Source organism: Tubulanus polymorphus, chromosome 11 (genome assembly GCF_964204645.1).
Source record: "Tubulanus polymorphus chromosome 11, tnTubPoly1.2, whole genome shotgun sequence".
Classification (NCBI taxonomy): domain Eukaryota; kingdom Metazoa; phylum Nemertea; class Palaeonemertea; order Tubulaniformes; family Tubulanidae; genus Tubulanus; species Tubulanus polymorphus.
Window position 1 is genome coordinate 261,681 of NC_134035.1, and position 26,043 is coordinate 287,723.

A 26,043-nucleotide genomic window follows, 5' to 3' on the forward strand; every position below is an offset into this window, starting at 1 on the left:
CCACGTTTGGAATCTATTGATTGTTTATGCTTTAAATAACACCCGATATTTACTTTGTTTTACGTTCAAATAAAGCATCGTTCGTAATGAAATAATCCCAAATATTTAAAATATAGAACAATAAGACCCTGATATGCGTCCTGAAATGAGTATGAAGTCGTTTTTGAAGCTGAATCTATGATGTTTACCGCCAATTTGTCTAATAAACGGAACATCCAATCAGCGCCTCTACTATGAGAGTGAACCATCATGGTGGATCATATTCTACTCACATATTACTGATCACTGATATTACCCTGTATTTTAACTATTACTCGGATATAGTGCGCTTTATTCACGTATCTAGCGGTAAGTTAAGTTGTATTTATTAACTATATTTATCATCGCGTTGTTGAAATCGATTGTGAGTCGCTGTCATTCAGTGTTTCTAAATACTTCAAACAACCATTTCACTTTCTTCTCTTTCAACAAAATCAATCCAATCCAATGCAATGCTTGGAATGATATAAAACGATTCAATGAAATCATTACTGAGGTTCTGTTATAATGTCATTTTCAATGATTACAATTTATACAACATTTTGTGCCGTTTAACTTGAATTTAAGGCCGCAGTCGTTTTGAGTCTGGGAGAATTTAAATAAAGTACCCAGAAGGATCTCGACTCGAGTCTAAGACATTCTCTAAGATATGTTTTGAAATTCTTGGTTATTTGAGAAGCCTAAAGGTTAAGGCCTATATTGAGACATAACGCTGATTAGTTAACCCTGAACTAATGTTGTTAGTAGGCCTAGATAATTCTTCCTGTACTGTGTAGGCTAGGCCTGCCTGGTAGGCCTAGTTTGGGGGACAGGCCCCATATGTCTGGGCCTAATCTGATTATCTTAGGAAAATTGAAAAGAGTTCAGAATCTGTTCAGGCTACCAACCCCTACTAGACAGCAACAGCTCCACCTTTGTTGTTGATGGCTATTGTAGGGGTTTTAGTATGTAAGGCTTATGTAAGGGTTTTAGGGCCACTACAGATAGTCCTAGAGAGGGTATGGGTAGCGTATAAGCCTATTACCTTTTAGGGTTTCTAAGGAGGCAGTTCAAATTGACAATTTCTTGCCCCCCTCAAATGCATTTAATCAAAGAATTGATGGGTTGATAATCAGCACGTAGGCCTACTTTATGAACTTAGTCATTTTTGTCTCACTGCAATAAGAGAAATGAGTATCAGGCGTGATACTAGAAATGAGTATCAGGCGTTATACTAGAAATGAGTATCAGGCGCGATACTAGAAATGAGTATCAGGCGTGATACTAGAAATGAGTATCAGGCGTCGTGATACTAGAAATGAGTATCAGGCGTGATACTAGAAATGAGTATCAGGCGTCGTGATACTAGAAATGAGTATCAGGCGTTATACTAGAAATGAGTATCAGGCGCGATACTAGAAATGAGCATCAGGCGTGATACTAGAAATGAGTATCAGGCGTCGTGATACTAGAAATGAGTATCAGGCGTGATACTAGAAATGAGTATCAGGCGTCGTGATACTAGAAATGAGTATCAGGCGTGATACTAGAAATGAGTATCAGGCGCGATACTAGAAATGAGTATCAGGCGTCGTGATACTAGAAATGAGTATCAGGCGTGATACTAGAAATGAGTATCAGGCGTGATACTAGAAAGTTCAGGTTTTGTATTATGAATGTTGTTAATGTGGTGTAGGGGTATTTATATCACCCACGTACTGTACTGCAAGCCTGCTGCTGCTGCTGCTGCTGCTGCTGCTGCTGCTGCTGCTGCTGCTGCTGCTGCTGCTGCTGCTGCTGCCTTGACTCAGTGATTGACCAGAACAGGTGGAACTTTCTTCTACTACGTCTTATTAATAAACAACACTCCTTTTTAATATAAGTAAGAGCGTTCAGTCTGGGTTCGTGTCAATTTATACCTATAGTCAATTGACTGATTTCATTGAAAGCTACTGACTTTTGAACAGTCATGCGTAGGCTAGGCTAGATCTGCTGATTAGCTTGTCCGGAATCTATTTTTAGCAGTCCTCTCTAAACACTTCTGTACCCCTGGGGCTGGTTGTGTTGTCACAGTTAGACTTAAAACCGTTCTAAGACCAACTTAGTTCGATAGCCATCTAACAACTATAGAAAGTGCTTTAAGATTTAAGACCACTTTTGGACTTAATCCACAACTGTGCCACTGGGTGCAGAGTTTTTGTAAGTTTTACTAGTTTTGAGATCTATCTCAGGATATCTCTCAACTATAGTATGTTCATAAGGGTTTGTGTTGAATCTTGGGTGATTAGGCCTAATACAATACACTACTGAATGCACCTGGCTTAACCTCTTATAAGCTAGTGATAAGTTTGGATACAAGTGTATTTTTTTGCCCAGTTGTGACAATTGAATTTGGCACATGTAACAATCAGTATTGATATATCGATGGTATAGATAGAATTGATCTCTGACTTAACTGTGGAGATTGAATGGAGTACTGTGTACCATCACCTCAGTACAGGTGCTAGTATTCAACCAACCGACGACCAGACCACCACAGCGCTGGTGTGTACCGTCACCTCAGTACAGGTGCTAGTATTCAACCAACTGACGACCACGACAGCACTGGTGTGTACCATCACCTCCGTACAGGTGCTAGTATTCAGTCAACCGACGACCACCACAGCGCTGGTGTGTACTGTCACCTCAGTACAGGTGCTAGTATTCAGTCAACTGACGACCACGACAGCACTGGTGTGTACCGTCACCTCAGTAAAGGTGCTAGTATTCAGTCAACCAACGACACCACAGCGCTGGTGTATATATATGTCGTAGTGTTATGAATTTTGATGTAGAACGTGATGTGTTTTATCAATCAGTAGTAAGTGCACGGTGACCGTTACAGCAGCTCTGATGAGCGAGCGGTAAAAACTGAGAGAGAGAGAGATCATTAACTCAAGTCGTTTCTTAGTCCATTTACCAGAGTGAGGGAGTCACTAGTCAGTTGCTAGTCAGTCCAGTCTGCGGCGGTGGCTGCTGCTGCTGTGCTATTAGTAATGAATACCTAATCGGTACAAACCAGTCATCCATCCATCGCAATGGAAATTGTCTATTGTAGCTAACAAACATCTTACACTCGGTGGACAAGAGGCATGTGTTAGATTCGACCCAGAACTGACACATCACCCGGTACTGGTACTGTTGTAACCCGGTACTGGTACTGCTGTAAACCTGGTACTGGTACCGTTGTAAACCCGGTATTGGTACTGTTGTAAACCCGGTACTGGTACTGCTGTAAACCCGGTACTGGTACTGCTGTAAACCCGGTACTGGTACTGTTGTAAACCCGGTACTGGTACTGCTGTAAACCCGGTACTGGTACTGTTGTAAACCCGGTACTGGTACTGTTGTAAACCCGGTACTGGTACTGTTGTAAACCCGGTACTGGTACTGTTGTGAACCCGGTATTGGTACTGTTGTAAACCCGGTACTGGTACTGCTGTAAACCTGGTACTGGTACTGTTGTAAACCCGGTATTGGTACTGTTGTAAACCCGGTACTGGTACTGCTGTAAACCCGGTACTGGTACTGTTGTAAACCCGGTACTGGTACTGTTGTAAACCCGGTACTGGTACTGTTGTAAACCCGGTATTGGTACTGTTGTAAACCCGGTACTGGTACTGCTGTAAACCCGGAACTGGTGCCGTTGTAAACCCGGTATTTTATGTAATGCTTATGGCACTGTATGATTAGTTAAAGTACTGATGGTGACTACATTTCGTTCTACAATTGCTGTGACACTTTACCCACCGCTGCCGCAGCAGCAGTGAAGACATTTATATCACCGTTGACAACTGACACTCACTGTTACCGATGTATGTGGTGGTCGTCGTTGTCGCAGTGGTGTATGTCGATTGTTTTCATTGATGTAATCAGTGATAGTGGATATTACACAGTATCAGAATCAGAAACTGCACCGTTTGTTCCATCAGTGTCCAGATTCCACAAAGTTTGGAAGTTATCGCGCAGTGAATTTAAATTTTGATTGAAAGTACTTTTACTCGCGGTCTCTTAGAAATCAGGGGCCAGTTGCACAGTCGTGACTTAATTCAAAAAGTGGTCTTAAATCTTATGACTGGTCTTAAGTTGATAGATTGGCTATAGAACTAAGTTGGTCTTAGACTGGTCTTAAGTCTAAGCCATGACTATGCAACCGGCCCCTCAGGAATCAGTTGCACAAACTAGAACTAGGACCATCTTAGTTCTACTACTTGAGACCAGTCGTAAGATTAAAGACACCATTTTTCGAACTTAAATCATGACTACACGATTACTAGGTCCTGATGAGAAGAATGTTAGTCACAGTTGGTGGTGTAATGAATAGATGGCCTCGAGACCGGTTTCTAGAGAAACACTGTGCGCTGTTTCACAATGAACATATATATGGAATAATGCAGTTGAAGTAGCGTGCTTATCACCGCAAAATACTGAATATAAAATCATGAATATTCAATGATTTATGAAAGTAGTATTATGTGGTAGTTGACTGCTGCGGTTCATGTACGGCTGACTGCCGTGTCGACTGCTGCCGCGGCGCTGCGCGATTGTCTCATCACACGGGCGCCGACGACAACCAGATAGATTGTTGCGAATATCGTCACTAACGACCGACAAACTTAGAGCAGATGATTAAGAGACTTTGTCGCTGAGAGGCTGTGATGTGCGGGAGAGCTGTGTGACCCTCTCTCTCTCTCTCAACTCGTCTCTGTAAAACCACTGTTATAAATGACTGTACTGCAGCACTTGTAGCCAGTGATCAATTAACTGTCAGCCCTGAAGCAGTTAGATTATTGTCACCTCTTCCAGTCTTATCTGTACAGATACTGCCCGAGTCCTCTCACTCTCCCCTCTCTCCTCTCTTTCTCCTCTCACTCTCCCCTCTCTCCTCTCTTTCTCCTCTCACTCTCCCCTCTCTCCTCTCTTTCTCCTCTCACTCTCCCCTCTCTTCCTCCCTCTCCCTCTCACTTCCCTCTTATCTCACTTTCTCCCCTTACTCTCCTCTCCCTACCCTCGCTCTCTCCTCCCTCTTTCCCTTGTCTACTCTCCCTTTTCCTCTCCCCTCTCCCTCTTTCTCTCCCCCTCTCCCTCTTTCCCCCTCTTCCTCTCTCCCTCTCCCTCTCCCTCTCTCCTCTCTCTCACTCTCTACGGATTAAACATCATATTTTACGACACGCTCAGTTTTACTGTGAATAATGTTCATCGTACAGAAATCATTTCCAGTGATTTTTTACTCGTTTTATCGCGAACAATTCTTCGATTATTTTTCGTTCGGATTTCGTTATTTAAAACAAGTTTTATTCGATAGATACTGTTTCCATGGTGATGTAGAACCCGTTTCTTGCACCATTTTAAGTCGAACCTTTCAAATGTCTTCATCGATAATATAAAAATAATCGTCGAATCAATTGAATTGAATTGAATTGTCTGATTGTTAGTGGTCGCTGTGAACCGCTAAACCTGTTTCAACCGTTATTCGTTTAGATTGAGTTCAAACCAGTTGATTTTCTAACATGCCCCATCCAACAATTCATGATGATTTTCAATTGTTTTTTTTTTCAGGCTGTTGTTGTCATGATGTGTTGTTTTTGTTGGTTAACGTTTTCCTGACTTGGGATTATTTTATTTTACAATAATTAAAGAGGTGAGTTCTGTGTGATCTATATATCTGCTGTTAGGTCCTAGATGCGTTCACTGTGTCCAGCCCTGTGTGTAGTTCACTGTGTCCAGCCCTGTGTGTAGTTCACCGTGTCCAGCCCTGTGTGTAGTTCACCGTGTCCAGCCCTGTGTGTAGTTGACTGTGTCCAGCCCTGTGTGTAGTTCACCGTGTCCAGCCCTGTGTGTAGTTCACCGTGTCCAGCCCTGTGTGTAGTTCACCGTGTCCAGCCCTGTGTGTAGTTCACCGTGTCCAGCCCTGTGTGTAGTTCACTGTGTCCAGCCCTGTGTGTAGTTCACTGTGTCCAGCCCTGTGTGTAGATGTAATGGAAATTTTGACACTTACATTTGATTACATTGTAATTAAAGGAGACACTGTTAGAACTATAGATAGATAAGTGTAACAGTATTATAGATAGATAGAATAGCTGAAGGGCATTCATTCATTCATTCCTTCATTCATTCATTCATTCATTATACAGGGAAATAGCAGGTTCTATGTTAAATTCCTTGACAGTTAGAAAACACCCCAATAGTCAGAGCACGGTGTATACACTAGATCAGTTCAGTTATTCATACCTCATGATCCGGTTCAAACAATTCTCTTTCTCTCTCTCTCTCTCTCTCTCTCTCTCTCTCTCTTTCTTTCTTTCATTCTTTGACGAGGTGAATTCAAACAGATTGCTGCATGTTTATTTGTCTAGTACAATGACTACGATGTTCTGTATTACCGGGTCAAGGGACTAACGACTACAACCGGGTGGTTACCGCTTTCACCCACCTGCCAACTGGGCAACCACATCGTGACTTATGCGATGGATTGTTTTCATAGACATTCCATGAAATCTTGAGAAACTGATTATTGAAGTCTTCATAGTACCCAAGGTGGCTGCCTGTAAATTCATGTTCATTTTGGGGCTAGACCTGGTAGGAGCCCCTATGGTCTTCACCTTTCTGTTTTGGCCAGGCTGATGATGGTCGGCCATAAACCAGGTCGATGTTGCCCTGTACGACAAGAGTCAGAGATGAAAACCTGGTTGAGTTAGTTATCAGTATTATACGTGAGTTAGGCCACTTGGTCCGCGATGCTGAGCTCATCTCGTAGGCCTAGCGTGCTTACATTTTATAATACAGATAGTTATAGGTAGTTATAGTTATAGGTAGTTGTAGATAGTTGTGAGTGATGTCAGTGGATTGTGGTATTTGATGAATGTTTAATTCTAATGTAACCCTCTCCTCAGTTAAAGAGAGATAGAGAGAGATAGAGAGAATGAACGGCCTTCAACCAGATCATCTACAGTCTATGTGTACAAAACAGTTTTCTATGGTTTTCATCTATTACACCACATTTTATATCGTTTCCACAGTCACGTAAATAGTTTACTTCCCTCCTCACGCAAATACTCCAGTACAGTCTGCTAGCTCCTCCGGTCTGCTAACTCCTCCAGTCTGCTAGCTCCTCCAGTCTGCTAACTCCTCCAGTCTGCTAACTCCTCCAGTCTGCTAACTCCTCCAGTCTGCTAACTCCTGCAGTCTCTGCTAATTCCTGTAATCTGCTAGCTCCTGTAGTCTTCTAATTCCTGCAGTCTCTGCTAACTCCTGTAGTCTGCTAATTCCTGCAGTCTCTGCTAACTCCTGCAGTCTGCTAATTCCTGCAGTCTCTGCTAACTCCTGCAGTCTGCTAACTCCTGTAGTCTGCTAATTCCTGCAGTCTCTGCTAATTCCTGCTTGTTTAAACACCAACAATTCATCAAACATTCAACCGGTTTGATTAATAGTATATTTATTCGCTATATTTTGCTTTGATCTATCAAAGTTGTGAAGTTTGATCTCGATGTGATAATCTGTATTGAGCTAATAATAAAGTATTAATTTAGTTTTGTTTGATATTTGCGCGGATCGTGATAGTTCTACTATCCAGTTAGTGTGATGTACTGTGAGAACACAACCTCCTCTTTATTCTCTCTCTCTTCTTTCTCTATAGATCTTCAAATAATTACAATTTATGGCATTTTTGTCATGAATGAATCATGTTTTACACCAGATTATCGCGAGCATCGTCGAGTCATTTAGAACCATCTTTTTTGGGCAAAGTTTGGGTTTGGTTCCTTTGAAACGAGATGATTCATTGGACCAGTCGCTGGGGTATAGTTACTGAGATACACGCCGCTGTATAATAAAAACTGACCGTCTCAATTTCACTAAATTAAACTAAAATTTAAGGTTAACTAAATTATAGAAGAGATGAAAAAGATTTAAAAGTAAGGCTTTCTCGCGAAACTGGCTGCGGAAGAAATAGAAAATAATTTTGTTTTTGACCGATACGGTGAACAGTGCGATATAGACTATGATCAGTTACTCACAGTTTTACCCGGTTTCTACCCTCGCTCTTTGATCGAACTAAAGCTTTTTGTTTTTCACTGGCGGTTAGTTTTTGATTCTTAGAAAAATCGGCTCGCGGTCCGGGATCAAAGTGTCGATAATTCCATATCTGACCTAGATAACGGATCAATTCAACAGAAACCGTCAAAGAGAACACCAACTTCCGTCCCCGACGTTCGTCTCTTGCTGGAATATTTATAGTAAACGTATATATATAACATTAATTTATCGGGGTCATTTAAGTAAGACTATTCACTGACTATATAACTGTGTGTGTGTTGTACTTGGTTATTTATTATCTATAAAGTGTATATGAACAGTAATATCACAGTACAATATAAGTAAAAGTTCAGGTTTTTTCCTCTCACCGCACACAACACAACACAACTAACTCTCACTGCTCTTACTCTTCCTCAATATCTCCATCTTTCTTATGGATCCCGCATCACCTCAACCCCTAACCGGCTACTGTGGACACACTTCTCTCTAGGATTATCTCAAACTCTAACCTGCTTGGGATGCCGCAATGTAGACCAATGTGATACACTTCTCTAGGATTTATATCTGAACCCCTAACGGCTGCTGGGGCACTAGTGTAAACCGATGTGACACACTTCCCTAGGATTTATATCTCAACCCCTAACGGCTGCTGGGGCACCAGTGTAAACCGATGTGACACACTTCCCTAGGATTTATATCTCAACCCCTAACGGCTGCTGGGGCACCAGTGTAAACCGATGTGACACACTTCCCTAGGATTTATATCTCAACCCCTAACGGCTGCTGGGGCACCAGTGTAAACCGATGTGACACACTTCCCTAGGATTTATATCTCAACCCCTAACGGCTGCTGGGGTACCAGTGTAAACCGATGTGACACACTTCCCTAGGATTTATATCTCAACCCCTAACGGCTGCTGGGGCACCAGTGTAAACCGATGTGACACACTTCTCTCTAGGATTTATATCTCAACCCCTAACGGCTGCTGGGGTACCAGTGTAAACCGATGCACCAGTAAAAATGCAATGTTGCTTTATCAACATGTAGACGCATCTGATACTGAGCAACAAACCGTGCAGTTTGTCGCTCAGAAAGGTATGAATTTTATCTCAGTTCATCAGATTTTGAGTTTACCAGTTTAGATGCATCTGGAGTGGATATCACGGATGGATGGAGTGTCATCGATCCCGGGTTCATTGGCTCAAATCCTAACAGGTCCGGGCCCGAGTCGCTGAAAAGTTGGTTAGAGTTAATCAGTGGATAGTTGACATAGTGACGATTACAACTTCACTGTTACGACGGTATTTATCCGTTGGTTTTCTTTAACTGACATTTTGACCACCACCGGGCCTCTGACGACGCCGTCAACAAACAGCAGCCGTCACGGTTACTGTTATTACAACATCAAACAATTCACCGAATTCTAAACATCAAACACACAAAAAACAAGACACGTTTTTATCGTTTGAAGTTTGTTTTTTACGAGGAAGAAAATTTTATGAAGAATTTGACCTCGTGAAATTTTTGAAATGAAGTGAAACTGCAGACATCGTCGATCTGGTTTAACCTACTGATTCATAGATATTGTAGTCTGCTATTAGAGAGGTTGTCCGCTATTAGAGAGGTCGTCCGCTATTAGAGAGGTTGTCCGCTATTAGAGAGGTCGTCCGCTATTAGAGAGGTCGTCCGCTATTAGAGAGGTTGTCCGCTATTAGAGAGGTTGTCCGCTATTAGAGAGGTTGTCCGCTATTAGAGAGGTTGTCCGCTATTAGAGAGGTCGTCCGCTATTAGAGAGGTCGTCCGCTATTAGAGAGGTCGCTTCTGTTGTTGATATCGACAGATGGACAGATGGAGAGCAGCTTCTCGCGATAATATCATCATTCGAGGAGTCGATGACTCAAACGACTCAACGACTGACGACTCAAAATGACTCCGTCTCTCCGAGTAATTGTTGTTTATACGGATTATGATCCCGACGTTTTGATATTTATCAATAATCTGATAATATCCGTCAAAATCTCATCTCATCTCGCTCAGTTTCTCGCTGATGATAGGTTGTGTATAAAGATTCGAGAATTGTTGTTGTCGTTGGAGACAATACCTGGCCATGTGTTGCTAGCCTACGGCAGTCGTCGTGACGATGATTCTATTGTTGGTTGTAAATCGGTTGTTTTACGCAGTTTTGAGTGGGCTGACTGATGAAACCGGTGCACGCGCTGTTCGAATAAACTAATGAACCATGAGTGTAAAAAATGGCTCGAAAATTATCTTTGAAATCGTTTGTCCGGAAAGCGTTGTAATATTACAGTCCTGTATCATCCAGAAACCCGAGGGGCTCTAATACTAAACTTACGCATTTGCGTCTAGAAGATTCTTCAGTAAATTCTTATAGATTTGTGTATGATTCTCTGATTACAGCTCACCTCGAGGTCCCGTTACATCCAAAACCTCCTGCACCCTATTCTTCAATAACTACAATAGATAGTTTTCTACTCATTTCAGGTGCTGGCCAACAACTTGATGCAATGTTGGACCTTCCATATTTGATGCACTTTTTGCACATTCATCGGCCAAAGTTCAAGTTTATCAAGTTGACGATAAGGGTAAGTTTATACAGAGAAACTAGACAGATAGAGTAGAGAGAGGAGAGAGAGGTGTTTATCAGTTTGTGACCCACACATCACACACTCATCAGCTGTTAGTACTGATCATATAGAAAAAAACAACTCTAGAAAACTGTAGTTTATCATTTACCAATGAGAGGTGTCTGACTGTATACAGCGAGAGGCCTCTGTGGGCAGCTGAACCGATGATCACTAACCGTGTAGAATAGATTGGATTAGCACCTGTAAAACTGGTTATTGTTGATTCATCGATGGATTATTGAGAGAGATTGAGATTCGATCAGAATCTGGATACATATCCATCGACTATTAGACTATATCAGTGTATCTCTGGATGAATCGGTTAGTGTTGTTAGGATTCATGGATTATTCACTATGAGCATCTTAATCAGCAGCAGTAGCAGCAGCAGCAGCAGCCGCAGTGTGTAAACTAGAGTTTTCTCTGCCATTATTCTGTGAGTTAGAGTAACTGTGTAAAAGTTTTACAACTCCAGATGTTACTTGCACTCACCTTATGAGAGATATAAAAATTCTATCTTTGATTTCTCATATTCTGGGGTCAGTTGCTGCTCAATGCCGTAGTAAATACTCTACAGGACTATAGATTTAGAACATTGAAAATGAATCTCGCAACTGCGGTACCGGGCCCTGGGCCCAGTTTCACAAAATAGTTTAACTCTAATTTTTGGTGTAATTGCCATTGGTTACGTCATGTTTTCAATGAGGACAACAATTCAAACTTAACCGTTTTAGGCTTAAACTTTTTCGTGAAACTGGGCCCTGGTATTAGTCTGGCTGTTAAGTCTTTTGAGCAACTAACCCAGGCCCCAGTTCCATAGTTCTGGGTTGAGTTAAGATAGGTTTGTTGTTTAACCGATGTACTGATGAACTGAGTCCAGTAGAACTAACGCAGACTGCTGCTCCATTCTCATAGTACACTAACAGGATGTATCACTCGGTTTATAGGTCGCAGTTTTATAACATTGAAACTTTTCTGGAAAAAAATCAAAGAACTATTCTGAAACCACTTGAACATTCGTTAAAAACTCTAGGTCTGGTTCATCGTGTCAGACTCTTAGATAGATAAGACTAAACCGAGCTTATTTTCATCCAGTTGTACAGATAAGATGAAACCGGACCCAGTAGAGTTGGCTATTTACACATGTCATTGGTTTCTTTGTAGAAATATGAGTCAGTTTGATGGATTTGAAATATATCCGTAAAATTGACTCACAGCAGCGTGGTGCTGTCGCTGTCTGATTGACCTACTCACTGAATACAGGGACAGCGTGGTGCTGTCGCTGTCTGATTGACCTACTCACTGAATACAGGGACAGCGTGGTGCTGTCGCTGTCTGATTGACCAACTCACTGAATACAGGGACAGCGTGGTGCTGTCGCTGTCTGATTGATCAACTCACTGAATACAGGGACAGCGTGGTGCTGTCGCTGTCTGATTGACCAACTCACTGAATACAGGGACAGCGTGGTGCTGTCGCTGTCTGATTGATCAACTCACTGAATACAGGGACAGCGTGGTGCTGTCGCTGTCTGATTGACCAACTCATTGAATACAGGGACAGCGTGGTGCTGTCGCTGTCTGATTGACCAACTCACTGAATACAGGGACAGCGTGGTGCTGTCGCTGTCTGATTGACCAACTCACTGAAAACTAGCCTTTTTAATTCTTCTTTTCTTTTGTCTTGTTATTTTTATAGGAACTTGAACAGTGTATTCGTGATAAAGACAGTTTAGTGACACCAGATATTTGCGCACGTATTTTACGTTATGTAATTCCCGATTCCAATATTCAGTAAGTAACAACCTCGAGTTCTCAGTAACAGTCTAAGAGTTCCTCGGAGGATCGCACCAGTTCTCATATCTATTTGACTTGGTTTGAGAGGTCATCGGGTGACCTCGTTAAGTCAGTTTTGCCTGATAGATGTTTTTAAACTTTAAATTAAAGGACCAGAATGAACTAGCTCAGTTGAATTAAAACATTGATTTTTAATCCATTTTACATCGATACAGCGTAAAATGGATTAATAATCAGTCCTTTCTGGTTCGTAAAAGACATCAGGTATATACAACTACTGGAACTGACTGAGCTGGGTTACACGATGTTATCTGAAGCTTAGTTGAAATAGACATAAATGAATCTGTTGTAATCTGTGTATTAGATAAAATATAACAGTAATTCAATTAATAGTATTATATATTCGAATGTAATACCGAACTGATTCAATATGAATTTCAATTTTTCCAGACATTAATTATATCTCTGAGTATCAGATCTTCGGTGTCATTATTTATTCAACTGTTAATATAAACTGAATTAGTTCCGTATTCGCTGAGCAATTACAGCTGTATACAGAGGTCCGTCCGTAGAAATCTCATCAAAGATAATCATTTCATATTTTGTTGTTGTTGCAGAATAACGAATTTCGAGTCGCATCTGACAAAGTTATTGAGCGAGAAACGTAAAGATTTGAATCCCCTAGCAACGAAATCTTTTATTGAACTAACTGCTGAAGAGAAGGTGAGGTTGCTAATGGTTATGATACCCGCGGGATCCATCCCGGGGCTCTTTAACTAGTCCTATCAGATCCCGGGGCTCTTTAACTAGTCCTATCGGAGCCCGGGGCTCTTTAACTAGTCCTATCGGAGCCCGCGGGTTCTTTAACTAGTCCTATCGGATCCCGGGGCTCTTTAACTAGTCCTATCAGATCCCGGGGCTCTTTAACTAGTCCTATCAGATCCCGGGGCTCTTTAACTAGTCCTATCGGAGCCCGGGGCTCTTTAACTAGTCCTATCGGAGCCCGCGGGTTCTTTAACTAGCCCTATCGGATCCCGGGCCTCTTTAACTAGTCCTATCGGATCCCGGGCCTCTTTAACTAGTCCTATCGGATCCCGGGCCTCTTTAACTAGTCCTATCGGATCCCGGGCCTCTTTAACTAGTCCTATCGGATCCCGGGCCTCTTTAACTAGTCCTGGGTCCCGCGGGTTCTTCCCTGATGATATTGTTCAATGTGAGCTGAGAGACACTGTCAACAGCCTCTTCCTACACTGTCAACAGCCTCTTCAACTGTGATTTAACTCCAGTGTATTGTGTAGAGATACACCTGTGCCTAGTTCCACAATGAGATACTGGCACTGCTACTGTGGCAAGTGAGGATTCCAGTTTGTGATTAGTAAATCAATGTTCAGTGAAATCTATACCATACACTGAGTGTGAAAGTCAATCTTATATCTATTCGATGATTTGTTTGATAATATTTCGGATTCAGCAGCCTAAAAATCAAGTTCAAATTTCATCGAAAATTAACTAATTTTCATTACATTAATGCAGTGAATGATTGCGCCATCTGGTGAGTGCCGTTACCCGACTGGACGGAGGCGGCATTTGTCTGGATGAAGTTTATATGTTAGTTTGTGTTTTATTATAGGTTGATATATTGAAATGGTTAATAGAGTATACTTACGATGAGAAAGATGAAGATTTGGTTGATTCCGTTAATGACACGTGTCCCGCCACTGATGACATGGTTTGTATATACAAAATCCCCTCTCAAAAAACTTCTCCATTCCGCTAGATACCACTGATTTCGGACACATACTTAAAAGCCTATGATGAAAGGCGAGGATGGAGTCTCGATGATCTGATATTATTCATGCTGTGTATTTATATTTTTCAGCGAGCGATCAATGCCGGACAGGACGCTGCAGGAAATACTTACTGGTATTTTGATGGTAAGAGTTACTGTGAATTTGTGCAAATCGACTGGAAATTTTCCATTTCTTCACAAGCTTGAACTAATGCAGGCCATGGAACTGGAAATGTACAAACACGGGGCTGAGGCGAAGGGTCGAGATAGTACCCAATTCTCCATATGCATATAATGTTTGTGAACATTGGATGGAGATGATTGAAAAATGCCACATTCATCACTATAAACTGGTTGTCTAGATATAAATTCTGACTGCAACAAATCCTTGGTTTGATCACCATTAACAAACACTCGCATGTCTATATTATAAAATAATATAGAACTCCAAAATTGTCAGAATTGTTTCCCTTCCTTCAGCTAATATTTGATTCGACGTTTTGGTTATATCCTAAAAGTCATCATCATCATAAATACTTTTTACCCATCATCCAGCAGATTGGAGGGATATTATCGTCACCTTCGTCCATCCGGGCGAGCGGGCGGGCGGGCGGGCCAGTGGTAGGACGTCTAAGAGAATACTGCTCCTATCAAACAGTATTGTATCCATATCTAGTTTTACATCGAGCCTTGGTTTAGTAAATCTGGTTCGAGTACTCAGTAATGTAGGGATATTTTATCTTGCACAGATTTGAGATTATACAAAGAGATCGCCAGTAAGAAACTGATCACTCGTAAGGAATGGGAATGTTGTTGCGTAACGTTGAAAGATTGGATCGATTTGTTGGGTAAATATCGCGCGGTGACGAACGCCCAGGAACGAGAACTATTCGAATTCTTAAACAACGAAATTTTCCCCATCATTCAAGTGCAATTGCAGGTAAGTTCAGTATCGGGCTGAGCAGAGTTTAGATTAAAAAATCAACTCCTGAATTGAAGTGATGAATAAGTTTAATAAAACTCGTGAATCCGTTTAGGAGGAAATCAAAGCTGCCAACTGTTCCTGATTCCTGAAGTCTTACTGTTGATTACTGATTAATTTGAACAGAAATATGAAAGATGTTACTGAGGGTCTTAGTGTTGATTACTGATTAATTTGAACAGAAATATGAAAGATGTTACTGAGGGTCTTAGTGTTGATTACTGATTAATGTGAACATTTTCTTTCTTTTTTCAATGAAATGTAAGTGAAAAAATTCAATTAGTTACTAACGTTGGCAGCCCTGGTTTATCCTTTTTTGAAACAGGACCCTGAGTTTTAGAGGTTAACCCTTCTCTGGATCTGGTGTTTCTCAACTTGCAATTATTTTCTATTTTACAGAAAATCGAGAAAGGTGAATTTCTGTCACCTGTGAATCAGGATTTAGACAATGCTGTGATTTTACAAAAAGAACTCTCCGATTCAAACAATACCGGATTATCATTGTTATTATCGGATAAAGTTGCCACGACGACATCGACAACCGGAGCGACAGCGGGGAGTGATATGGTGCTGAAATCGGAACCGGGACTCGAGACAGTTAACGGTGGTTCAAAGGAGAATGATACAGGTGGCGCTAGTGGTATTCTGAATGACGAAATTGGTGCTAATATTATCAATATTAAACATGAAGGTAAAATGACTAAAACACTTTTTGTAGTTTTACATTTATAAGATATTTTGCAGTTTTGGGTTTGTAGGTTTCAGTGTGGGGTTTGTAGTGGGGAGAGGGAGACCAAGAGTGGGAGGAAAGTAAGGGAGAGACTGGCAGGGTACGGAGTGGAGTGGAAGGAAAAGGGATTTGTATCTAATAGTGATTATTTCTGGTTTTGTTTTTAAGGTGATATCAAACAAGAGATAAAGTCTGAGTTAGACGGTCAGCAGACGGATATGACTGGTTTTAATGGAACTATGAGCGGTGAGTTTTAGGAACTGATTTGTCTCCTCGTTGAGGAAATCACAGTGGACCCTCCTTTATACAAAGGAACATCGTTGATACAGTGGAACCTCAATAATACAAACCTCGTGGGCATACGTGAAATTTTAATTTGTGTAACTTTTCAGGTGATAAAGATAAAACACATATAAGCGGACAGATAGGAATAGGGACGACCCCTAATCAACGTTGTTCTCAGCAGGCGGAGAATTCAAGCCATTTCATGCAGCAGCACAGTCAGATATTCGTATTCTCGACTGCGTTAGCGAATAAAGCGGCTGATTCTATACTGAGACGTCAGTGTAAATCTCTCATACAATATCACCTCGATCAACCGCAAACAAAGGCTTTCTTACAGGTAAATAAATATTGCCATTTCATCAATGTTTGAAATTTGTAAATATGGGCGTACTCTTTTATGACCTCCGAAGTCTCCATCCGAAATCTCCGGTTGGCTCCACACAAAATCCGAATCACACCACCTCAACAGAAAGGAGGTTTCGGAGACTCCACAATGCCACGTGACCAATTAGAGAGTACGATTGGAGGCAGACGGATTCTCCAATCTGATAAAAGAGTTCGCCCTATGAATTTAATCACGCTCACTGTCATCGCCTAAGTTTGACTCTTAAGTTACTTCATTTCAACGGATATTTACTGAGAAGTTGGCCTTGTGAAAACTTTAAACTTAAAAATTTTGTGTTTCAATGAATACATGATGCCACAGCCACTCAGAGACTATTCCTGCAATATTTCACGCGATTGATGGCATTACAATGTTGTACAGAATACTGTACATTGGGTCTCAGCAGTGTTAGATGTGCTTCCTGTGAATGTGAACTCATTTCTAGAATTGTACCGAGGGCCGTAGAGGCTATAGCCAATCTCTTAGACTTTTCGACTGAAGTAACGTCTGTAGAACTGGATCCTGGTGCTTGTATTACCTGCCTAAATGTAGTACATTCTAATTACTCAAACTTTATACCAATTGTCACAAAGTGTGAACTATTTCTATCTTTCTCTCGAGATGACAGAAAAAATATTCATTTCATTACAGAAAAACCCGATGAATGTGAAAATGAACCAATTTAACCAACACCAACAGAGATCTCAGGGTTTCGCGACGATGTACAGCGGTAACATGCAGAAACCAACCGGTCCTCCGGGTCAGGGACAATTTAGACCCAGTATGGATTCAAACAATACGGTCGCGCAGTGGGTCGATCAACAAAACATGAACTTACAACAAGCGGGAATAAACCCGATGGGCGGAGGAGGTCCCGGACCTTATAACGGCCCGCCGACACAGCATAATCAAGGATTTCCGCAACAAAGTCCGAACGTTAATATGGGAACCTGGCAACAGCAACAGAACGCGATGATGCATCCGATGATGCAACACGGGAATCCCGGGTTTAATCCGAATAACGCTTGCCTACCGATGGGTGTTAGTCCGCATAATCTATCTCATACTAAAGTTCCTAATGAGAATCTTACGCCGGAACAATTACAACGAAGAGAAGAACACCTAGCGAGTCTACGCAAAATACAACAGATGTTGTTTCCCGAACAGGCCGGAGGTGACGGTCAGCCGATGAATGTACCGATGGGTAGCCCCGGAGGAGGTATGCCCGGTATGCCTCCCGGCGCTATGCAACACAATCCCAACATGCAGATGCACATGCTGCAGCATAAAATGATGGGTCAACGCGGTATGAGTCCGAACTATATGGGCCCCGGTGGTCCGCAAGGTCCGCCTGGTCCGCGAATGATGGGTCCATCCCCTCACGGTATGATGTCCCCTCAGCCGATATCTCAAGCCGATTTACAGAATATGACGCCGAATCAACGCGAGTGGTACCGGTTACAGTGCGAGTACTACGACGAAAAACGCCGTCAACAGCATCAACAAATGAACGCGATGCGCATGCAAGGACCGGGTCCGGGCCCGACGGGGCAGGGTCCGGGGCACGGCCCGCCGCCCTCGTACTCGTATTCGTTAGCCCAGAAACGTCACGTGATGCCCGGTCAGTTGCCATCGCCGACGTCACCGGGTTTTAACGGTCCGATTCCTTCTCCACATTTACAGCCATCACCGAATCCACCTGAACTGATGCAGCAGTATCCCGCACCTCCAACATCTGGCGGCCAGAAACGACCTGCTGAGAACTATATCGGTCCTGGTGGTGGTCCGGGTGGTGGTGGTGCTAATGTAGGGGGCAATGGTTACGATCCTATGATGAACCTTAACAATATGGGTCAATTTGGCAGCAATGATCCAAATTTAATGCAACAGCAGCAACGTGGTCAGCCTGGATTACAAGGGCCAGGAGGTCAGCCTGGATTACACGGTCCGAGTGGTCAACTAGGATTACATGGTCCAGGTGGTCAGCCAGGAATACACGGGCCAGGTGGTCAGCCGGGAATACACGGGCCAGGCGGTCAACCAGGAATACACGGGCCAGGCGGTCAGCAAGGACTTCATGGCCCAGGTGGTCAGTCTGGTTTACATGGTCCAGGTGGCCAGCCAGGATTGCCAGGCCCAGGTGGTCAGCCAGGATTACCGGGCCCAGGTGGTCAACCAGGATTACAGGGCCCAGGTGGTCAACCTGGTTTACATGGTCCAGGCGTCCAGCCAGGATTACCGGGCCCAGGTGGTCAGCCAGGATTACCGGGTCCAGGTGGTCAGCCAGGATTACCTGGCCCAGGCAGTCAGCCAGGGTTCCATGGCCCAGGTGGTCAGCCAGGGTTCCATGGCCCAGATGGTCAGCCAGGATTACACGGCCCAGGTGGACAACCAGGATTACATGGCCCAGGTGGACAACCAGGATTACAAGGCCCAGGTGGACAACCAGGATTACACGGCCCAGGTGGTCAGCCAGGATTACACGGCTCAGGTGGTCAGCCAGGATTACACGGCCCAGGGGGTGATGTTTTTATTCAGAAAGCGCAAAGTCCAGAACAATTTCTCGATTCGTCGTCAGGTGGGGCCGCTAAACCTCCGCCTAGTTACGGGCAGGCGACAAAACGACGAAAAGTGGATAACGGACAAATGGACGATATTTATAAACAATTACAACCGACACCTTCCCCTCAACAGATAAACTATTTAACTCAGTTCGAGGGCCAGGAATTAACGATTACTAAACAAGCAAATTTAGCATATCATGACAACCAGGGGGCGCTGGGGGCGGCTAATGATTCGAGTCTTCCATCACAGAAAACTACATCGTCGCAACCGGGCACCCCGGCAACGCCTCAACAACACAACAATAACAACAACAATACCGTTACCACGCCGACTTCAACGATCAATCAGAGTCCGATAGGACAGCAATCGACCAATCAGATGCCGCCGAGTCCGTTCTCACCGGGTATCGTACAACAGAGAGGACTGTCAACCGTGGCAACCGGCGCTAACGCTTCGAATAATAGTAAAAACACGGGCGCAGCGAGACCGCAGCCGAGTCCGATGTCTCACAGCGGCCAGATGGCGTCACCTCACACGCCGAACCCGGTACCTTCTCGTACTACGCAGCAACCCGGTACTCCGCTTACAACAATACCCGTTAAATCACCGTTATCGACTCATAGTCAAAAATCAATATCGAGTCCGTTACCGATCAGTCAGAAACGACTGAGTACCGACTCTAACGCGACTACGACGAGTCAATCAAATCAGATCATCGTTAATTCTCCTTCCGTCGGCGCCACTCAACGATTAACTCACTTCGATCCGCCGTCGTTAACAACGACGACCAGTTCGACTAACGCGTGTGTGTCCAACAGTAAACCGGCTACTCCGACTACGGGCAAGAGCGCCACCATGTCGAATATAACATCGGCGAGTCTCGCTAATCTCGCGAAGGGCGTCGAACATCTGTCGAATCAGATGCAACAGAACATGCTACAAGGCGGTCCGTTTCATAACATACAAATACAGAGTCAAGTGTCCGATTCTAAAAATAACGGTTCACCGCAAACATCGTCGCAACATAGCATCCATCAACAATCACCGCAAGCAGCGCCGACTAGTGTCGCTCCGCATAGTAATAATAGTAATAATTCGAATCAACCTCCGAGTGTTAATAATACGTTCGTTAACGCGACAATGTCGATTCAACAACTCAACATTCAAAGTGTCAATAACCCGGCAATGGGCGGGGCTAATATGCAAATACAACAGGCGAGTATGGAACAACAACAACAACAGCAACAACAGACAGGTGGCGCTGTGAATATACCGGGTGGTATGTCCGGACAGATGATGAATCAGTCCATGAGCGGACAGACGATGCAACAGCACAGTCTGCAGAACTGTAATATACCACCACCAGGTGGCGCTCCTCGGATACATAATCAATCGCATCCTAACATGCCTCCCGGTATGCAAAATATGAATATACCTCCGGGAATGCACAGCCAACCGGGCATGGGTCCCGGTGGTGCGGGAATCAGTCCCGCCATGTCGATGAATCAACCCGGAATGAACCATTCGATGTCGATGTCCCAGAGTCAAACAATGGGTAATAATTCGGCTGCAATGTTTCAAAATCAACAGCAGCAACAGCAAGCAGCTGCAGCTGCGCAGTTTCAGCACCAGCAACAACAACAGCAACACGGACCGCTTCCATCGATGGCGTCAATGGCTTCGAGTATGCAGCAGCAGCAGCAGCAGCAGCAGACGACAGTATCGAGTTCTAGTTCTAATTCAGCCGCTGCATCAACCTCTCGTACGTCTGGTAGTGTTAAACCTATCACTAACGCTAACGTTCAAATACAAGCTAAAGCACCGAATACGATACAATATTTACCGGCGAATCCACCAGTTTCACAACCAACGCGATTCCCGCCTAAATTACCCGATTTCGCCGACATCAATCGATATCCGGCTCCGTTAGAAGGTAAAATGGCCGCTGCGCGCATGCAGTACTTCCCGCCGAATAACGACATGCCCCAAGGCCCCGGTCCAGGTATGGGTAATATGGGCCCGCACATGTCCATGTCTTCGCCCGATCAAGTGATGAGTCCTCAACAGCAGATGATGATGAGTCAAGGACACCAGCCTCGTTCTCAAATGTATCCCGGTAACATGCAGCCGGGGATTCCCCCGCACGGGATGTACGACAACATGCATAATATGCCGACGCAACATTACGGTAACCATGGTAATGCGGGAATGATGCCGCAAGGTCCGTGCGGACATCCTCACGGGCAACATATGATGGGCGGCCCGGGGGATTACCCCCCGCACGGTGGACAAATGGACGCTTTAATGAATTCTCAATCGCCGACCATGATGGGTGGGCCGGGACACGGGCCTCCTATGGGGCACAGTCAAAATCCTCATGGGCACATGATGCACGGACAGCATATGCAGCAGATGCAGGCCCAACAGATGTCGATGCAGGGCCCGGGTATGGGTATGCACCACGGTCACGGCGGTATGGGCGCACCGGTTGACGGTCAGGGCTATCTACGACCACCGCCTCAGCAGAATTACAGCATGCAGTATCAACAGTTTCAACAACAGCTTTACTCGCAGGGCCGACCGAGACATCCGGGTATGGGTAACATGGGCATGAATCAGAATCCTCAATTCCCGGGTATGATGTAGAAACAGCAGAATATTCATATCAACCACTTAAAAGAACCACCTGATATTTTGGGTAGGTGTCACTGGTCTGTTGCTCAATTTCTATTGAATTTTTTTGATGAAATGGTAAAAAAGGTAAAAATATTGTCAAAATAATTGAACACCATTTGTGTGAAATACGAATGGATATTTGTACGTATATGTGCTAAAAATCCTGTGCTCTGATTGGTTTAGTCAATCAGTACAGAACACTTTGCCATTACTCGGTTAGAATTAGAACCGAGTTGAATAAGAAACTGAACCCGATTCGACGGTTCTATTTTAAGTTCGACTTTGGAAGTGAAATAAGTTTGTTTCAAATGTTTTAACCCTAGAGTCAAACTGTATCGGAGAACTGTTTAATCGAGTCCTCAGTTTCACATTCACAGGCAACAGAAAATGTGAACGAATAGTTTTACCGTTTTGGGATGAGTTTAGTTTTTAACGGAAAGAAAACTTCATATCAACGCTACCGACTCGGTCGGTTCTGGATCGGAGTCTATTCTTATCAACTGAAACGTGTTTGATCTTGTGAATTTTTGGGAAGTGTTCACTGTGTAAATAGATCTACATAGAGATTTAGAATTTAGAATACGAAGGGCTTTAATTAAATAGTGCGTATTTCTATAAAGATAACTTTGTTACGTAAAAGCCCAGGGGGTCAGTTTCTATACGGAAACCAGTTTTAAGTAAATACCACTGAAGTGAACCGTGAAATTGTATTTTTGTTGTAATATTACTGGTTTCATGAATAACGCCTTGATTGAGATTGACACAGTTTTTTCTAGCGCCTCAGGTTTGACTGGTTAGTCTGTATTATATAGACTGCTAGAATTCTCATTTAAAACATGACAAGTAGTACGTGAGTGACTGAGAGAGTGTGTGTGAATAAGCGTGTATAATGTAGAGTGATTGCTGGACAATGATGCTCTTTACAAACTGTTTAAATTACAATGATATGAGTAGAATTATGACACTGATTGTGACGGTCACAATATTTGAATCATGTATGACATTTATGTAAAGTTTTTGTCATTGTTTATTTCTGTGTAGTAAATGTAGTCTTAAGTTTGTCGCGACAGATCAGTTTCGTTTGTTTCGAAGTTTCATATCAATCGTATCTTCGCAAATTCAGTATGAATTATTTAGTTCATATTCGTAACTTCAGTTATTTTCAAAGACCAGTTTTGAATTTCAAGTTAACTGATATCGACGCGAAAATGAAATCGATTTCATGAGTTACGATTTTGATCTTTCTTGCTTGTAGAATTGAACAAAAAAATATCGAATAATTGATAAGAATTCAGTGTTCTCCATATGCTGGGATTTTAAAGGTGCTTTCAATCCACCCAAAAAATACAAACAATTTAAGCTTAATTTTGGTGTGATCTTCTATTTTTCACATTAGCTCAATATATTTCGAAGCAATTATCAGCATAAGTAGAATATTAAAATCCACTCTGGTAGTGGCAGAAGATATTTTATAAGGAGTGGCTTATTTTCAGAGGGGTGGATGTGAAAATGAAATGGTTGGTCGCCCCTCTAAAACATGTTGTGGAGAACACTGGATTTTGTCGTGTGTACATCTTCAGTTAGGCAGTCGTTCACTGTTCTTTTGTTTATGCACAAATATCAATGATTAAACCTCAATTATTAATCATTATTATTGATATTATTACTATTAGTTACTTAATTATTGTATGCGAATTTGTGATTTATTTGGGCTTCCATTTCACTTGATTCAGAACCACGCGTAAAATGTTTAACAGTCGTCGTCGTTATTTTTAAGAATGACTAAATCATCAGTGATTGGAAGACAAGTTTTTGAATGGTCACTGAATTTTTAAAACTTGTTGTTGAAGTATTATTTGAACCATTGAAGTTCTGATTCTATGGTTGTAGTGAAGTGTTTTTTTACACATTCAGTTGATTTTACTCAAAGCTGAAGGAATGTCTAATCCAGGGGTGTTTTCTGGAAAAGGGTATTTAATTTTTCCTGTCTAAAAGCTACCACTGCATGACCCTGGGATCATGCTCCTGTTGTGATAGGTTCCACAGGTGCGACTTAAATTTTACTCTTTGAATTTTTGAAAAATTGGAAGAAAATTCTGGCCCCAACTATGCATATCACAGTTCCTCCATTTTGTGCGGCTACTACGGATTTCGTCAAAAAGTAAAAAATTTGTAATATTTCTGAAACATTTTGTTCATTCGTTTTCAATGATTTTGTAATATTTTTTTTTTTTACTCGTTTCACTCTGTGCTGATGTCTGAACTTTTTCACAATGATTGTATAAATAGAATGTAGCCACACGAGGTTGTATTATAAATGATAAACACGTAGTTAAAGCTTATATTAAACATATAACCTCCTTCTCATCCTCGTCCTTCTCTTGTATGATGATGATGATGATGATGATGATGATGATGATGATGATGATAATATTAATCACTTATTGGGCCGGCACTTTGTTATAACTACATGCTGTAATATAGTATAAAATAAAAACCCTAAAAACTGTTGTTTTGTAAATAGAAAAATGACCGGCATATTTGACAGCTATTTTTTATAAAGTCAAGACTTTACATTAAAAGTGTAAAATGTAATTAATTATATTTTCTGTTTTTGTTTCTCATTTTTACTCAATGGAAAAGGTTTTGCTTTAATCTCAGTAGTTTCAATATAGTAATCTCTAGAATTCGGTTACAAAGGATTTTGACGGGCCAAAGTACAGCCATTTCAATTCACATTTGACAAGTCTATGATGTTAGTTCATTAGGGTCAATCACCCTTATATCTAAGTAAGTATCAGTAGTTTTATTTGCCAATTTATCTGTTGCTTTCTGACAGAAATTTAAGACATTTTTTCAAATTCCATGATCAAAATTGAATTTTTTTCTGCTAATTGCATGTAAAAAAATTGCCAGTTGCGTAAATAGGTAGTGTTTCAAGAATTCAACTATTTCTCGACTCCGACCCGCGATACTACATGGCCGTGAGACCAGCACTTGCATGCGAGTCAATACTCGCCATCAGACCAGTGATAGTGGTAGTTTTAATACAAGAATAAAATTTAATTTGCTTGAAATTCTTCCTTTGGCATGTGAGCCTCCCGCTTTACCGGATGCTAAAACATTCCGCAGAGAAAAGAGTTCTATCAAAAATAGTTTAAAATTCGTATTAAAAAGATGATCCCCTTCAAAAAACCTTATACGATAGTAGAATTATTTATATACAATGGAATCGTATTAGATAATCAACGAAATTCTGCTAAGAAAAATATCTGTTTTACTCGCATGCCACAGTATGATAGCGAGGCTGGGAAAGATATCTACCGTACAGTGCTGTCCCTATGAATAACGATAGCGGAATTTCTGTGAACTAAAATAATAGCGCATATTTACCGCCGGAATTTAAATGTCCTTATTACGTACAAAACGGACCAGTGTGTCGTCTAATTCTGTTTAAATATGATACTATGAATACGTTCTGAATTTTGTATGATATTTCCTTATTTTTTAGGTAACATATTTAATTCTTTTTAGCTAAAATTCACTTACTTATCAATGAATATAGTACTTACATACAGAATATATTATTCATTTACATTTTGAATGATGATTTATTATCTGAATTGACAAAATTTCCGTATTTCTTCTTCGATATATTCTATTTGCGCGCAAATAAACAGGGAACATACAAACACCTGTCGCTCTCTCTTAAACCATACTAGAAATACCCCGATTCAAATTTACTTTTTAAGGCTCATTCTTTTATAGAACAATTGTTTGGTTCGAACGTTTCAGAGCAGTTTTCAGAGTTTGAGAATTTTCCTCGGAATCCGGCCCGCAAATCGATAATTAGTTCGTCCACTCCTGCCGTTCGAAGACTCTGGCAAGCGAGTATTATGTTAGTTCAGGTTTTTCACACCAGGTCCGCCATTTTGTTTCTACTTTGCTTGTGACATGCTATCACGTGATCTCGACATGTAAACACAATAACTACCGGTATACATAAAACATGTGTTCCTTATAAAACTGGAATATGTCGAATAACGAAACCCACTAAGTAACAAAACGAAAATTGCAGTCGAATAGAATAGAATCCTTAA

General features: G+C 42.0%; 1 protein-coding gene across 1 annotated transcript; it reads left to right on the plus strand.

The window, feature by feature from the left end:
• The first annotated feature begins 242 nt into the window (after nt 1–242).
• Nucleotides 243–24,505, plus strand: LOC141912499 (uncharacterized). The gene is made up of 12 exons (XM_074803734.1): nt 243–348; nt 5,617–5,698; nt 10,595–10,695; nt 12,434–12,528; nt 13,149–13,254; nt 14,162–14,260; nt 14,411–14,465; nt 15,070–15,260; nt 15,702–15,993; nt 16,201–16,278; nt 16,425–16,654; nt 17,354–24,505. The coding sequence occupies exons 3-12, from the start codon at nt 10,618–10,620 to the stop codon at nt 21,911–21,913; spliced, it is 5,784 nt and encodes a 1,927-aa protein (XP_074659835.1). The 5' UTR covers nt 243–348; nt 5,617–5,698; nt 10,595–10,617; the 3' UTR covers nt 21,914–24,505.
• Nucleotides 24,506–26,043: the final 1,538 nt, after the last annotated feature.